Below are 17,708 nucleotides of genomic sequence, written 5' to 3'. Positions count from 1 at the left end.
TATATATATATATATATATACAGCATTTTTATAACAACTTAAGGTAACATGGCTACTTGACTGTGCTACAAAATCGCAATGTGTGTCAGGAAAATACAAAATACAAGCTTATTCGCGTGTCAGAATGGTCCATTCAAAGTCTAGATCTCAATTATATTGGAAATCTTAGGAAAGAGTTGAAAACAAATCCTTCCTGATTCCATCTACCCAGTCTGTTTGGGACTGAGCGATTCTGGAAACCAGATAGACTGTGATGAACTGACTGACCCTTACTTTTCAAATGGAGTCTTGCTTAAAAAAAATTTAAGTTTGGTGACTATAAAGCACTGGCTGCCCAAGATGTCAGATTCTAGGGGACATACTAACATGACGAACAAAGAAAAAACACTGGAACAGGAATTTTTGCAATAAACAAAAAAAAGCTTCTGAGGGAAAATGAGGATTTTGAAGTGAATTTTTCATAAAATGCTTTCCTTAAAGTAAAAAGAAGAAAAGACGAGCTTTTCTGAGCCTTTTCACCTTCTACTCTGAAGAAATAAACAAAGCTGACTAAAAATAAAGTGAAGATGCAGGAGGTCTTTGATATGGGATTCAGACATTTTTTTTCTTGCTGGGGGTGCTGCAGGAGAAGTGCAGTTTAGTCCGAGGATCAAGTTTGATTGTGCAAGCTTTTCTTTTCCTAGTCCCACACTGCCAACATTCATTTCCACAGAGCAAAGGTCTGAAAACACCTGTGCTCAGTGACAAAGAAGGGAATAGGCAAGAGGAAAATACCTCGGCTGTAGGGAAGCGAGAGAGTCATGGCCAAAAGTTTGGAAAATGAAACATTTTGCTTTGTAACTAACATTTTTATTGTTAACGATTCAACATATTCTGAAAAACAATTACAATTAAGATTCAAACGTTTTCAATTTTCTATACCCTCGTAACTTAGCAGGTGCTCATCTCCAGCAGTCATAGTAACTTCTGACTCTCCTTTTCAGCCAACAGTGAGCTCAGTAGGTGACTTTTGTTGTATTTTTTTTTCACAGCTTCATCTGTCTTGATGGTTTGACTGAACTCAAATAAAGTTAGCTAAAACACAAAAACTCCTAAAGCTAATAAAACTCTCCGCATGTACTGTACTTTTAAAAACCGAACAGTTTGCAAAATAAATTTGTATTAGAGATTTACTGAGCAATTGATTTTCAGCACTGCCTAGTGGCTGACATGAGAAAAACTCAAAAAAAGCAAACACTTTTGTAATCAAAAAGTACACTATGAGATCCTAAAGACCGCTAAAAATTTGAACTCAAATTATTATTATTTTTTACGGCTTCAAAGATAGTTCAGTGGACCGCTGGTATTCTTAAATTAACAAGTAAAGAGATGTCCTCCATCTTCACTTTATTATTTTTAGTCAGCTTTGCTTATTTCTTCAAGACAGAAGGTGAAAAGGCTCAGTAAACAAGAGAATAGAGAATAACTGAAATCTGCAAATGCTTGACCACCTCGACAAATGCTTTGAATTGCAGATTCAAATAGTTCAATCTACCTTAAAATGCATTATTACGCACACTGGTAACCATCTTGGCTCTACACCAGCAGGTAACATCCACAGTATTCCTTATCTCAGCCAATCAGCACCAAGCAGCCTTTGCGTACCAATCTTGATTGGTTGCTATGCAAAGGCCAGCCAATAGCATGTCAAGCAGGACTGCATCTAGGTAATTAAGTTTCCCAAGCTGCATTTTTTCTGAATACTTTAAATATGGTCTACAATTAACACACATTTTTGGTGGTTTCACAGTGAAGCCATCAAATATTAAAGCACAAATAGATGGGGATCATTTTTACGGGACAATATAAAAAGCTATAAAAGGTTATAGAAAGTATTTTGAACGGTCTTCCAATATCGTCTTCATAAATCAGTCACAAAGGTGACCTGCATCACCGCCCAAACTTTTGGCCATGGTTGCACATGTTCCCTGTGCTCTACCGTCAACTCCGGTGAGGAGGAGAGAGTGAAAGCTTAAAGTCGAACAAAGTGGTCCTGCTCATTGATTATTAAACAGCCAAAGACTCATGGACCAATCAGGACAAAGACTGAGCCGTGAGGTACTTCTTAGTTCTTAGCTACCTGTAACCTGAAAATGATGTCAGACACTAAAAAAAGTGAGTTGAAGAAAACAGTAAAAAGGGATAAGTATAGAAAAGGAGACAAAGAGAAGGATAAGATGAGGAGGGTATAAAGAACGACAGAGCAAACAAAAAGGGAAAAGCGGCTGAGGTAAGCATACAAGCAGTTTTGCAGCAGCAAATGTGTAGACAAAGATTGAGAGAGAAGAAGAAGCGATTCACAAGAGGAAGAAATAAAAGACTAAGAAGCTGGTAGAGGAGGAGAGCAGAGATTCTGGCACAGCATTGGCAGCAGAGGAAGTCAAGCACCTGGAGAGGCCCCTTAGGACAGACAGGAAGGTTCTAATGCATGTTCAGGGCCTCTCCGTCTCCCTCTCTCTTTCCCCTCCTCCTCTCTCAGGTGTCCCATGGGGATGAGAAAGCAAGTCTGTCAGTCTGCACCAGAAAGAAGCAGCTTAGAGCAAACAACACAGGGTTTGTGTGAGACTTAGTATTTGAAGCAAAAAGGGGAAAGCTTGGCAGCTCGGCTTCCAGAATATTGACAGTTATACAAATAAGATTTGCCCATGTCTCATTTATCAAGTTTGTAGAGTAAAGAGAAGCTGCGGCGGAAAGCTGCTAGCTACTTCTAATGCCATAGAAATCAAACTTTAGAGTTAACTTTTGTCTCTTACAGACGAAAACTATCAATCTAAGATCAAAGAAATCACAAGAATCGAAACCTGAGAAGGAATCAACATAAGATGAAAACTAGGGAACTGTCCAGAATTTGTTTTACATTTCTTTCTCTGCCCAGCAACCACAAAATGGTCAAACCTTCTTACGTGATAACCCTCAACTCAAGGTTTCCCCAGAATACCTGCTAAGCCTGGTGGTTGGGTGCTAGGGCAGTCATTCATCTAGCAGCCCGTCGTCCTTTTAGGTTAAAAGAGCGCCCCTTAGATTGATTTCACTCCCTGCTACGGTGGCAGTGAAATTACTGTAATAACCCGATATTGGCTGGAATGTGCAACGTTTCCCCTTTCAGAAACGTTGGAATTTTTCATATAGCGCAGTGTCACGGAATTACGGTACAGCAAATTTGGCTGGATCGTCACAGATACGTTCAGCCTAGACAGGTTAATCACTTCATTTAAATGAAGTTAATCATTTGACATGACGCCTTTAAGCAACCTTAGGCATTTATTTCCGTATTTCTTTTGATATTTTAGTTCTAGTTTAAACGTATTACCTGTGCTCTGTCCAACAAGTGTTTAATTTGTATTTATCAGCTACAAAAAGAGACATTGAAAAGAAGTGCATGGTGGTGAGATCTAGTGTTTAAGGGTCTAGGAAAGTCCCTTCGTCTGCTTGTTTGGTCCAGACTGAAAGCTAACTTTAGTTTTTTCAGTAGGTGTGTTTAGCTTTCACATTGTGCTTTTTTGCAAGTGGACTATTATTTGTAAACAAAGCCACGCGGGTGTAGCTCATTGCTTCCATTGGACAGAAATATGGGGGGCAGCACATGTCACAGACCTGGAAAAACTATAGATTATAGACTCCAGAAGTCCTGCTTGTGGACATTTGTGAGGTTATTACAGTAGCAATACCATTTTCAGTGTCAAGTGCTGCTCATGCGACGCAGGTTTGTTCGTTTTACTATAATGCCTAGCAACAGTGGCTCATAAAGTCCAAAAAGATGCATATTTTCACACCAAAGGCAAACCTTACCAGAATGGTTTGGAAACGGACTGAGACGACCTCAAAAAGTGGTCCGGTTGTTTGGACCACTTGATTGTATTCACACCTGCACAAAAGGTCAGGGCTAAAGGGTGAAATGCACGCCGCTCCATTTAAAGACCAGAAGTGTTGGGTGTGAAAACACCCTAAAGAACAATGCAGCTGGAAGGAGTACAGATGGTGGAAAAGAGGTCAACATTATAATCCATAACCAGATTCAGTCTTTCCTATGGGGTTTTTGTATAGAGCTCCTGAAAAGCATGRACAACAATAGTGTGGCAGGCCGATATTGAATCATGGCTTTGATTTATATTCACTCTTAGAGTCTTCCACATTCTATCCCGCTGTCAATCACCCGCCTCCCAGCCTGTCGGCGGCGCCGGTGACACTAATCCTGAACGACGTTTATGTACAAACACCAACACATAGTGGAAGGGATGGGGGATTGGACCCGTCTGTGCACGCGTGCGCACGGCGCCGCCGAGTCACAGCCAGGGTCAATGGCTGTGAGCCAATTTCCTGTGATTGATCTCCCTCCAAGTTTGAGGCCAGAAAAGCTTTCAGCTTCATACTGATTCGATGAAAACAAATGCCACGGGAAAATGATATAGAGCGATTCGGCGTTAGTTAACAGGTTATAGTTTAATCTGACATCTGGAATTGATTGCATTGAACCCACCTCACCTCGCTCATTCATGCAGGCAGCAGTAGAAATATTTAAAGGAAAAAAAGCCAGTCGATGTAACGTGTGTGACGGAGGGAGGAACATTCCTATAGCCTGAAGGTCACACTGCAACCCGAAATATCCATCTGCCTCCTATGTATAGATGACAATTGAGTGCATGTGTGTGTTTCTGTGTGTGTGTAAACCAAATTGAAGGGATACACCTAAGCGACACACACACACATCGATGCAGCCCTTTGGCGTTCCAAACTGCCATAACATCGCAGAGTTTTCCTTGATTATATTCAGCAGCAGTAATTTTACGTGTCCGTGGGCGGAAAATGAAATGGTAATTTCTTCTGTTCCACTTCACTGACTTTCAACAGGAAACAATCACAATTTAGTCCCAAGCTGAGCGGCATTCTTTTTCTTGAGTGAGTCGTCAGAGCACTTCACGGCTGCCGAAACCTGCAGCTGCAGAAGGCCGCTGCCGCGAAACGCAGCCTGCGCTTCCGCAGAGAGCCACACCTTTGACCGACTCAACTGTTCTGCAAAATAAAGCATTGCTGCTACAGATTTATTTATTTTACGTTCATTATAATGAGATCAGCATGGAAGAGGATTAGGGCCACTGAAAAGAAGACAAAGAATTCAGGCTTTTCCCTCAGAATTTTGATTTTAGTCTTTTGAGATGAAAAGTCGGAATTCTGACTTTTTTTCCTCAATTCTGAGCAAAAATGTATTATTTTTTTGTCAACAGAGGCTCTTACTCTCTTCTGTAGATCAGCCTCATGTGCCTCAACTGTCAACGATCAACAATGTCTGGCTTTACAGCTATGGAATAAGCAAGAACCAAAGACTAAAACCTAGGAAATAATAAGTAGCATCACCACCTATTAATTTAATTTGACAAATCATAAATTAACAAGTAAAATAATAATTGGCTGCAATGTGTGAACAGTTATTTGTTAGTGGTCAACATAACAGACCTATTAAAAGGCAGGTGTTCTGCGTAGCCCAATCTAGTACCTATCTTGCCTTCAGTTGTTATGAAAATGCTGTTTATATATATATCAAACAAAGCATTAAAGAAATTTGACAATTTGATGCCTTAAAATTGACCTCTGTCTCTTTAAGAAGCTCCTACTATGCCCGACACTCAGCCTTCAGCATATCGTTACAACAGTGCTATGCTGTTCTCAGGAGAGTGGGCCTGAAGTAGCTCAGCAGGTGTGCAGTTCCAAAAAGGGTTTGCTAATTGCTGCTGGCTAGTCTGGGGGAGCTGAGAGGCACGGTTTGCACAGGAGGGCTGCTCTGTGAGGCTCATCTTTGTGGAAATGGGCAGCGCTTTTTGAGAAGAAGCGTTTCAGCATCCCTGAATGGTTCAAGGATTTCTCAAACATGAATGAAAGAATCAAAGCAACACTCCAGGTTTGTTTTTGAAGAGGGAAGAACACGATGACATGATATAAAGCTAAAACACAGTCAACTTTACATAAATACCACCACTTTAGAAACAGGCCCAGCAGAAAATGTGTCCAGTGAAGCGTCATCCAGTGCATGATGGTTAGCATGAATGATTCATTTCTGGTGACACTTACAGTACCGCACTGAGCACACAGCAAGGAAAAGCAAGCTGGTAAATGCTTTATAGAGCCCACTGAACACTCAGGCTCTTTACATGCACAGCGGTTTTTCATTATTAATCACTTTAAGACATCACTCTGAGGGAGACTCTGCTTGGAAATAAAAACGGCCTTTCCTTTACACCTGGACATAAACAAGGCTGCATGTGGAGAAAACACTGAGCAGATTGTGCATACTCCAAGATTCTTCTTTTTTTATTTTTTAACATCTGATGATACATTACTGCGCAAGAACGCCTGACTTTCACATCAATGTTCCCAAGGTCTATTTTTTAAATAAATTAAGAAAAAAGACATGCTTTAGGGCTAAAGAACTGGGTAATGCTTTGCTTTTTTTTGGCAAATAAATTTATAGATTCACTTAATATTTTGATAGTGTAAATGAATATAAACATTACATTCTACAATTCCTGATCATGCGGTCAGCATTCTTTCCACTAGAGGGGAAGTTAGTAGCATGATTAATGCCACTAATTAACATTAATCCTACTAATCCTCAATTTTTGCAAAATTGAATAAATTACTTTGAATTTTGCCGTTTTCTCCAATCTTTTCTTAAGCAATACTTCAAAAAAAGACAAGCGAAATTGAAAAGGAGGATTTTCAGCAGCTAAAATTAGCACCAAGTAGTTAAAAGCTTTACAAAAACTGAAGATCCAGGGAAAAAAATAAAAAATTGCTGATCAATTTATTTCTAAAGACATTCAAAAGGATGGAAATGCTGCAAACTGGTGACCTGAAAAATCTAACAGACCAAATATTCCTGACGCAGAGGGGGAAAAAAAGTATCCCGAAGTGGAAGCTTTTCTTCATGGAAATTCAAGTCAAATATCTCCGAGGGCTGAATTTAAATCGTCTTGATGGCGGAGGCATGACTCATTAATATCAATGATTCTCAGCCACCCACACATCAACCCCGACTCGGTTATGGGTCGGGCAGTCGACTGGCTGCCTCTCTTAATGCCTCGTCCGGAACCGAAACGACATCTTCCTGCTGTGGAGAAACCAAATGCGCAAGTCGCTCTCTCCACCGCCGCGGTAACGCGCTGCAGTTTGACTATAGCAGTCAGATTTAAATGTCTGCTGGATCTCAATAATTGATCCGAATGTGCAAGTCGTTTTCCAGCGCCGCCGATTCCCACGAGCGGCGAGTCATTCTGTCGTGTCACTGCAGGTGCAAAAGGCATGTTGTCAGTGACCCGATAAGACAAGGATAACAGACGAACGCTGAAGCTTCTACTTTTTTTTTTTATCCTTTTCTTAAATCAAACAAATGCAGTGAAAGGCAATGATGCATAACAATGAGAGGGAACGCTAAAACCTGAGCCCTGCCATGTCAATTGAAGGGCCTCGCATGTACTTGAGGAGCTGTCATGCACCAAAAAATAAATGAGGGGTGGAAGTGCCCACTGGAAAGCAAAAGTTATTTTAATATTAGTCGTACGCGCAGCACAGATGTGGCGCTCGGATCTCATGGGACGGCATATTTTCTGGGCCATCAGGCCGTGGCGCAGTACCCACTATTACAAGGTTAAATCCCAGTTTCGGTGAGTAAACACACTGGGCCCCACATGTGGTGATTGTTCTGGAACAATAGTTCAGACACTCTTAGCTTCTGTTACCTTGATGCCTCAATCAGAGAGAGAAACAAATCTTAGGACAGAAGTTAGAGAGTTCTTTTTATTTTTTACAAGGTTATACACCGTTAATCATAGTTTACAATATGATTATTGTAAACTATATACTGAAACAGAACCAGGTAAACAGAAATACGGTTAGTGCATTTGAAATCAATTCTGTTCATCTGGCCTCAAATTGAAACAAATGTCATCTGCAGTATCTTCAAATAGATCCGATTTATTTCTCCAGGAATACAGGATCCAGTTTGGCTCAAATCAGCTCAGATTAAGCATTTTCTTTAAGATCCAGTTATATTAAATATAATTGGATTTTAAAAGTTGTACAGTAAAGTCAAACTTTGCTGGCCAAAACAAACTATGTATTAGCACGTGTCTCGATAATTAGACGGATTTAATTGGCATCTTTAGCAAACTGTGTCATATCTGTACAGATAAACTATTTAGAAAACCAAACTTCCTCTTTAAAGTAGCAAAAAGTGAAGCTTGAACAACTTCAAAAGCAGGTCAAACGTTTCCATTGTGGGGCTGCATTGTTAAAATGTAGCATTTTGCTCTTGTGGATTCCTCCATCAAGCAGTGTGGAGTTACGCCRCCAACAAATTTGTCATTCAGGTCACTTATTACTTCAAAGCGTGCTTACGTTAGCAATCATGTTTTAAATTTCAGTCTGAGCTGGTGGGAAGAGAGAGAGGAGGTGGGAAAAGCGCAGGAAAACATTTCTACTGTATTTYTTTTTTCCACAATTCTCCAGGGCTTTTTTTTTTGTGCTTCTTTAGCATCTAGAACGAAAACCAAAATTCATGTTCATTTCGCAAAATATTTCACAAGAAGTTCGCCATACTTCCTGACTTTGTCTCCCCTTTTTCCCCAAAGTGGCATTTCAATTCTAACAACTGCAGAGCTGCGGTATGAAGCTGCTGGACAGCTGGGTGTGAATATGCGAATGCATCTGTGCGCTGTTAACGCGGATGTTTAGTGCATCTGTTTTTGCGGCTGGCGGACGCTTGTGGAGCTCGGAGGGGTGAGGAGAGAGAGAGTGTGAGTTTCTGCTGGTACTGCAGATAACAGGATGGCACCACCTTCATCTGTCCCCGCGGGGGAGCAGCGGCGCACAGAGAACCGGAGCTCGCGGTGAGAAGGCGAGATTAGGAAACKGAGAACGTCGGAGCAAATGCGAGCAAACAATTTTCACGTTAATTAGCATCCCTCACCGCCCCCGCAACACAAACAACACGGCGCCCAAAGACGCAGAGGCAAACGGGGACGAGGAGTGGGGGGTGGGGCTTGCTAACTTTAGGCTCTCTGCTCATCCGTGCTGAATCAGTGGCAGCCAGCAAAAAAGCAAAAAAAAAAAAAAAAGCAAGTCAGAGAGGGAGTGGCAGGTTGGGAGTACAGAAAACGGGGGCAAAGGGAAAAAAAAGTGTGGCGAGAAAGAGGAAGGGGAGGAGGAAAAGAGGAGAGCCAGAGATCAAAAGGAGATGGAAAGGAGAACAGGAAGGAGACTCTGCAAAAGAGGAGGAAGTGAAGATGGTTGACATGGAAGGAAAGGATGAACCTTTTTTTGTTTGTTTTTTTTTTTTTTTACTTTATCAATTGTCGTCAAGCCGGCTGCCAGCAACGGGCACGACTTGTTCACAACAACTGCTGACAAAACGATTCGGTGCTGGCAGGTGTGTAAATACGCTGGCATCATCAGCAGCGGCTGAGAGCAGCATCGGTAMAAAGTGACAGAGAGACGGAGGTCACCTTAAACGCTGATCGCTTTCAGAGCTCAMGCTTTCCTTCAGGAGGAAATATAGCTCAAGATAAATGGTTTGGAAAAAGGATTCATATCACTTTCACTTTTTGGGATTTTGTCATGYGACAACCACAGACGGTAATGTTTTATGGCTGTGCTTTATGTCCATTAGTGCAGCTGAAGAAAAAAGCCACAAAATAAGGACAAAAACTGAAAAGCGTGGCATGCATTTGTCTTAAGGRCACACCGATTGCAGTTTGCTGGCCAATCACCGACTGTCCGGCAAATTTGGCTGATACCATTTTTTATTTATCTGAAAAGTTGCCAAACATAACATCAAAATTGCTAAGATGGCCACAATGGGCTGACTATTGTTGTACTGGTAGGCAGTCAATCAGCCCTCTCTCTTGAGGAAAACAAAAAAGGGAAAGTGATGAATCCATGAAACCATCGTCCAATCAGCAATCCCCCAAAATTAAGAAAATCTCAGCTAATTTATCGGCCAACTAATTTGTTGGTCCGCCCTTTTGTCTTCTTTTATACAAGCAAACTTTGAAAACATGAGGAGCAGCCTGCTTTACAAAACAACATGGTAAAAGATGCCATTGTTATTTCAATTTATATAACCAAATAACAGGAAGTACAATATTGGACAGTAGCTGTGACATATTAAGAACAGAAATGGCCATCCAATCAGAGTCCCAGGGTTCTCTTTTCTCCTCTTTGCTTTCCTTCAAAATTAGCCAACATGCTATTTTTTCCAAAGATGCTATCATTATCATAATGATAGTTACTGTAGGTCAACATCCACTAACTCACTCCATTCAGTCTATTAGGGTTAGTCTTTAAATCAAAATGAACTAAAATCCTAATTTTAGCTAAGATGCTAACATTAGCACAAGGGCTATGGCCAGTATGTTGATCTGCAGTAATACACTCCATTCAGTATGAAAAGAAACAATATTAAAGCTAACACTAGCTAAAATGCTAAAGCTAGCTTAAATGCTGTCATTGTGCTAGCTCACTATTTTTTCGACTGAGTCATTATAACACGTGTGCCATTTTAGTTTTTACTTTTGTCTCATTTGCCTTCTTCCACACGTTTTCCCCACTTGATTTTATTTAGAAGAACCAGTGTAAAGGGGTAAATACAAATATACACCTCATGCAAAATGAAAATCCTGCTAGTTTTCATCTTACTTCAGTTATTCATCACTTTGTAGTAATGAATAAAAGGCGAGAGGTATGAATACATAAATGGTTCCACTATGTTTATACAGTGGACCTCAGCAAAGAGAAAGATTCTTCGTTGTGTCCACAGTTTTKTGTAATGTGCTGAGTCCAGAAAAACAAGGAGAAAAGAAATGATCCTGTAGTTCTCTTGTGGAYGGCAGGCACACAAAGGAACACACTTGTGGGACACCAGAGAGAAATCACACACATCCAGTCAACCACAATGCGGACACTGTTGTACTTATGGTCCAGTTCATTTTTAAAATCAATAACACATTACAGCAATTTCTGCAGATGTACAATTCAGGCCGCCCAACAACAACAGTAGCAACAACACACGCACAATTTCAGACTTGCTCCAGAACAAGCACATCCATAATTACAAAGCACCTCGGACTTATAATATGTTCAGATTTAGCACACTACATAAAAAATTGTGTAAGAAATCTGCTCCAACAACCATTTTTATGTTGCTAAAAAAGCAGCAGTAGGCAGTTCTGAAGCTGTCATCTGCAGTGGTGAGGCAAGACTCCTGACTCGCGCTCAGTTCCACAGAGGTGCACAACCTTCCTGCTTTCATTTCAATCTTTCTACGCTYATCAGCACCGTTTCCTGCTGCAGCAGGCAGTTGTTTCCAGGGGAAGAAAAAAAAATCAGTTAAACCCTCTGCATTCTACCTGATGGGAGAACCTTGTGTCTGACAATGGAGAATGGTTGGTTGTTCAGCGTCTAAATGAGGCTAAAAGCGGCGCAGTTGCAAATTTATTTATAAGTCTTGAAACGTTTCACAATCTGTCACGTTACCACAACCAACTCGCAAGTGGCCTTCATTTGTCTGCAGTCCCCTGACCCCAGGTCTTTGACACACTTTAGCCCTTTCTCAATTGTCATGTCTCACTCCAGCTGAACAATATCTGTGAATGTAGAAACGTGAGCACTCCGTGTGCACATAGGAGCTGTGATTGACCTTCTGAAGKTTCAGTTTTCCATGTGTCACCTTGGGCAGCCAGCTTCTCCAAAATCTCTGTCAATTATTTTGATGCAGGCTGCCCCATCCGGTTGACATGGCATCCACAAGTACCGCCTTCACTCGTCCAGTGACGCAACTCCACAGGCCAGTCAACGAATGCAGTCTGCTGCCAACTGAATCGCTTGCGTGCTTATACCTAGCTTACACCACTACWGTGGTGGTTTCAAAAAAACAGGGTGAAGAACCACGCTGGATCCGCAATTGGAGATGAATCTGGCCAAGGTTGACTGCTAAGAACCGATTAAAGCCTGTGGACAAGGGACTTTTGGCATAAACCGTGCCTGTGTTGCACTGGCTGCATGTCTGGTATTATTTTTCAGCTGGAAGGTGAAACTCCATCTAGTCCATCTGCCTATAAACTCTAGGCAAGTAGGCAGTGGAGCAATATTGCCACCACCACGTCACCTTAAGGATGGCAATATTGTATTGGCTAAAAGGCAATCAGTATAAATTTTTTTGGCTTGATAAATTTATCTGTATTGTCAGATAAATTTATGTGTCAATGTGTCTCCTACGTCACACATCGTCTCCTGTGTGACGTAGGAGACAATGTCCTGTCTTGAGTTTGTTTGTGGATGCCGACAGCTAACCAGCAGCTCGAAACCAGTGACTCACATTAGTTTCTCTCAGTAATTTCAAAAGACTTTTTTGCCAACTGACTCTTACCACACTAAACACACACGGATGCTGAACCCTTAAAAAACACTTAACCACACATTACACATCTCAGAAAAGTTCATTTGTAGCACGTTAACACTTCTTTAGAATATCAGTCATGTTAAATAATCAGAGCTGTGAGAGTGGGGAGGATTTAAGAGCTCAACAAGTGGTTGTAGMAGGCAGGGAACGAAGTGTCTCGACTCTGGGGTGGATTAAGATCGTCCAAAAAGATTCTGCTTCTTGAACAGATCTTATCTGAAAGTGGTCGACTAAAATGGCGCTGACATTTTCCTTCCCAGCCTTTTGAAGCTGGATGGAGTGCGGATAAACTGACCCGTCACCTATAGTCAGTGTGGGGAACGTGTGCTGCGAGGGACTCACGAGTCTCCAAGCTTCATGTGTGTGCGTGCTGTGCTCACCTGAAGAACGTGACAAAGAACTGCACCAGGTCCATAAAGTTGCTGTGCTGGGAAAAAGCAATCTGTTAAAAAAATAGAAAAAGGTGGGGAGAGAAAGAGAGAGAAAAAAAACAGTTAGAAATCAGGTGGAACAAGGGAAATGTTACAACGAGAGGTTAGATAACGCACATACAGATAGATAAAGACTCAATGCCAGTTATTACAAACACTTGATGGCAGTAGGTAGGGTTGTATAACAAGTCATTAGCTTCTCTTAGGGTTTGAAAAATTAATTTCCCTTAATAAATTAAATCATTTTAAAATTACATTTTTTATTTACTGTGGTTATTTTAGTCTGATATTAAATCCAATTCATTTAAGTATCATGCAAAAGCAAAAAGGGGAAGAATATGCAAAGGGGAAAAATGTTTTCACACTACTGAATGACAAACATAGGTTCTMGTAGCCCAGATGTGAAGATTGTTTGTTGTGACTAATTTGTGGTTTATGTTTCCAAGTGGTTGTGATGTGTCAATAACGTTACGCAGTGTTGCTATAAGCCTTTTTTTCCCTTTTCCTTCAGATTTCTCCACCGCAGCCACTGAAGGCTCTGAGTCAGTTGATCTGATGCTCCAAACCAAACATGTCAACTAGACAACAAGCCGGCAGCGCTGCCTTTCAGCAACCCACAACCTGTCTGCGAAAATAAAAACAGAAAATGAATGAATGAATAAACTTCATTCCTGAATACGTGGGTAGAAATATTCTCCATGTAATCATCACAAGTGCCCCTGCTCCAACGACATCCTGTCTTAATCAAGGTTGCCAGGGGCAACGCACGCAGAGTCATTCCACCTCCCCACCCCACTTTTCCCTCCTACAACCTCCCACCTTCACCTCAAAGTGCCTCACAGCAAACYGCCAACCTGTGACGACGCAACACTGCCCCTCTCTGGCATCCCAAGGGCACTGCGCCCACTTCATGAGAGCCCAGTTCTAGACACAAAAACTTCTGTGAACCGAAATGAAATTGTGGGRCCATGCTCGCATCACCACTGCTGCTTACCATTCACCATAAAGGCTGAAGTCAACATACAGATCTGAATGACCAGTCTACAACGACCTTAAATAGGTACGAGTGAACAAATGAGAGGTGACGAAACAAGATCAAGATGGCTGTTGTGTTGGTAGGTGAACAAGTGTTTTATTTGCGCATATTCAGCACCATATGGATCACCAAAGTGCGGTCGGTAGTTGCTGATGAGCTTCAAATCCTCAGAGAGACAATTTTCCTCCAGTCTGTTGATCACTGAAAATAACTTCTGAGGTGTTGCTAGGCTCACAGAGAACTTTCAGAAAGATGTCAACATCAAGCAGGAGGCTGGGGAAATGCCTAACTTGTTAGGCATCTAATTAGAAAAAAAAAGTAAAAAAAACCACTGCAGGCACTCTAGAGTTAATCTCTTGACAGACAAAAAAGACTAAATGGCACATGGGAAACCACAAAGAGTTCAAAATTTAAGATGTACACTGACTGAGCAAAAAAATCTGGGTGAAAAGAAAGCAGGAGCAGAACTTATCTGAGAAATATTTCAAGCCTTGAACAGCTCAGAGAATATCATCTTTACAAAGAAACCATCTAATTTATGTACAGAAAAATGGGAGTCAAATCAATCCATTCACACCAGACTGATGCAAATTCAAAAAGAAATTTGATCTCAAAAAACAGCCGAATGCATCAAGTTCCTGACTTTGCAGCAATTGCTCTTCCAGAGCGAGCACGTAGCAAGAGTAGACAGTTGATTGCACGGAGTTAACTTTGAAACAATCCGTCATACTGAGAACGAATGGAGCGACAGTGGAAAGGACAACTCCACTTTAACAGGAAGAAACCTCCAACCGAGCCTGGGTAATGTGAGCAGCCATCTCAATCAATCAAGCAAACTTTACAGAGCACAAAGTGATTTACCAAGGGTAAGRCCATAGAGTTCCTCAAGAAATGATCAAAATGATCAACTTAAGTAAACCGACAAAACGAGTATTCACAGGGTAAAACAATGAGGAATTAAAAGTAAGAGTAATTAATTAGGAACTGTGGAAATTATATCAGTAATTATTGCATTTGCTGCTGGCAGTGGGAGAGAAGTCTACTGAATTCTATTCCTGTGAAGTCTTCATGACCCAGTCAATGACGATGAGGAAGACGAATGGGGGCAATATCGTAGTATTGGAGAAGCTTCCATAGAATCTCTTGATCCACACAGTGAACACTTTTGGGCAGTTGACAAAGTTGATGCACAACATTACATTTCTCTTTAAGGACTGTTTGACAATAATTTGACAGAAGCTTAATTGCTTTTCGTAGTTGTATATCAACGTCATCCACTCAAGGAGGATGCAGTGGATGACTCTACAGATGACTACACTTCTGTAGTGTTTCCAGTCTTCCAGTCTGTAGCTCTTCTTTTCCCAGAGTTTCTTGAAGAGTGCGTACAGCATCTCCTCTGATATTTCTGCAGGCATGTTGTCAGGTCCAGCAGCTTTCCTAATCTCTTCTAGTCAACTTGTCACAGTTGATGGTGAGAGCTTTGTTGGCTGGGTTGATGGCTGATAGATTTGGTGACATGGGTCCATTCAGGAGCAACTTAAGGTGTTCAGACCATCAGTTCAATTGCTGTGCTAGTCCCTCCTTTTCCTTGCTGGGTCATTCTGGCTTGCTGTACTTTCCAGACTATTTCTTACGTGTGTCATGGAGCTGTTTCATACAACCGTTGTATGCTGCCTGTTCTTCTCCCCCTGCATCTATGCAGTCTTYGTCTTTCCTTTGTCTTTCACTGCTSTGTGGTTGTTCTTTTTAAYCATCTTCTTTCATTCTCTGTCATTGTTCACTCAGCTGTGAACAATGATGTTTCTTAATTCAGACCACTTTTCCACAGGCTGTTATCCRTGTCTCTTTACTGGTCTGCCAATTTGTCTGTATACTCCTTTTTTCCTTTTCCAATTTCTTGTGTTGCTCTTTTAGCGCATCAATGTTGCCCTTTAACTGAAATCCAAGCTCCTCCCTGACGCTGKTGACCTTTAGGTCGTCTGTCATAATACTTCACTCTACCATGGGTTGTTCTTATCCAATTCTTCTTCGACTATTACTAGGTGGTGGTCAGATGTCACATCTGCTCCTCTTCTAACTYTTATRTCCTGGAGAGGTCTTCTAAACTTCTTGATAATGCAGAAGTGGTCCATCTGTGACATTGTCCAGTCATATACAAGTGCTTTTTTTTCTAAACRCATAGCAATCCTGTGATAAAACTGTCAGTGTCTGGAGAAGAAAACAGATCAAGGAATACCAGCAGGACTAAGCTGAAATCGAGAGCTACAGGGGAGCGGTTTAGATCACAGCTCCTTGAATGTGACAACCATGTATCATTTTCCCTCAGTCTCTCAATTATGCACCACTTTGTTCTGCTCTCACGTAAAATGCCAGCAAAACACAAAGTTTGTGGTCGGAACATGACAAAATGTGAGAAAGGTCGAGCATGAATAATGAAAATGAGATTCATCCCGAGACTTTATGAATAAATACAGCTGAAGCTTTAAATTATTAAAGAAAACCTTGTTGGCTGGGGACCTGGAACTGCTTATTCCTTGTGACAGCCGCCTTAAAGAGCCACAGACTTCTAAGAGTGATTAGATGTACAGAATTCTCACCTTCGATAACTWKGAACCTCTGAAGGAAAAGGCCTTCAAAGGCCACGAACAGCGCCCCTGGGTCATGTCATCACTGCCTGACTCAATTTCAGAAAGTGCAAGCAGGCTGCCATGCTGACAACACATTTGACAACAGCTATTGTGGCTAATCTCRAGTGTCAGCCGTGTTCAACAGGTGAGCATGAAGCCCAGGTGGTGCTCCTCTTGCGTGCCCGCTACAGAAAGATACCCTATAGGGCGTGTTGCTGTAGGGTATCAAGAACGTAAATATTCAATATTCTTTTAATGGTTTCTAGCAGCTATTTCATCTACACTGGAGCTTTGGCAGACAGCAACGGTATCGACGGGGAGCGACTCAACAGGTTCTACATTCAAAGAGCGAATGGAATCTCAATTTTAAATGTGACGTGACTGTATTGCGTTTTTTTTTTTTAAACTAGAATAGATTTGTTATGTGCCAGTGACTATTAATGAATTATGGCAGTGATTTAAGGGCAAACAATCCTGTCCAAGATTTCCACACCTTTTTCATGTGAAATCATTTCAAGGCTCAACTTTCTAGAGTTCCAACTTATGTTCAGTTTAAAATGTATAAAATACAAACTTTTATTATGAATTTGAAGCAGATGTTTCTGCATCACACAAGACACAAAGAATAGGTGAAAGAAAAGGACACACAAAACAAAGAAAGAGTAAGTAATAAGGTGAGATGGGTAAAAAGTAAAGAGATTAGGAATGAAGGTCACAAGGAAAAGAGAGTGAAGAGGGAAGGACACAGGTGAGGAAAATATAGGAAAATATAGTCAAAAGTAAGTGACAAAGTAATTACGAGACAAAGTAAGTGGAGAACAATAGGAAGAGATGAAAGGAAGGAGAAGCAAAAGGAAAGGAGACTCAAGAGGAAGACAATAAGGTAGTCAACAGGGCAGCTTTAGCGGAATTAATGTTCATGATTAGAGCTTCAAGTTAGCACAGCTAACTAGGTAGTTAGAGGTGAAAGGACATTTAAGAAGCTATTTGAAAAGGAAACCACTGAGAGAAAGGAAGTGGGAGAGTTACCCATTTTCCGCAGGTAACAGGAAAGCTAAACACAGCTCAGCAAAGAGTTCTGCTTTATTTCTTTAAGCATCGAACGTCCATAAAGCATGCTGGATCTG

General features: G+C 41.2%; 1 protein-coding gene across 1 annotated transcript in view; it reads right to left on the bottom strand.

Annotated features, from left to right (window-relative positions):
• Positions 1 to 17,708, bottom strand: part of atrn (attractin) — a 146,762-nt gene that overhangs the window by 65,336 nt on the left and 63,718 nt on the right. The window contains exon 25 of the mRNA XM_008398926.2: positions 12,868 to 12,929. Within this exon, the coding sequence (XP_008397148.1) occupies positions 12,868 to 12,929 (62 nt within the window). The remainder of the gene's footprint in view (positions 1 to 12,867; positions 12,930 to 17,708) is intronic.

The sequence above is a fragment of the Poecilia reticulata genome, linkage group LG22, assembly GCF_000633615.1.
Source record: "Poecilia reticulata strain Guanapo linkage group LG22, Guppy_female_1.0+MT, whole genome shotgun sequence".
NCBI lineage: Eukaryota > Metazoa > Chordata > Actinopteri > Cyprinodontiformes > Poeciliidae > Poecilia > Poecilia reticulata.
Note: the sequence above shows the minus strand (reverse complement) of the source record. Positions and strands in the feature narration are given on the sequence as shown.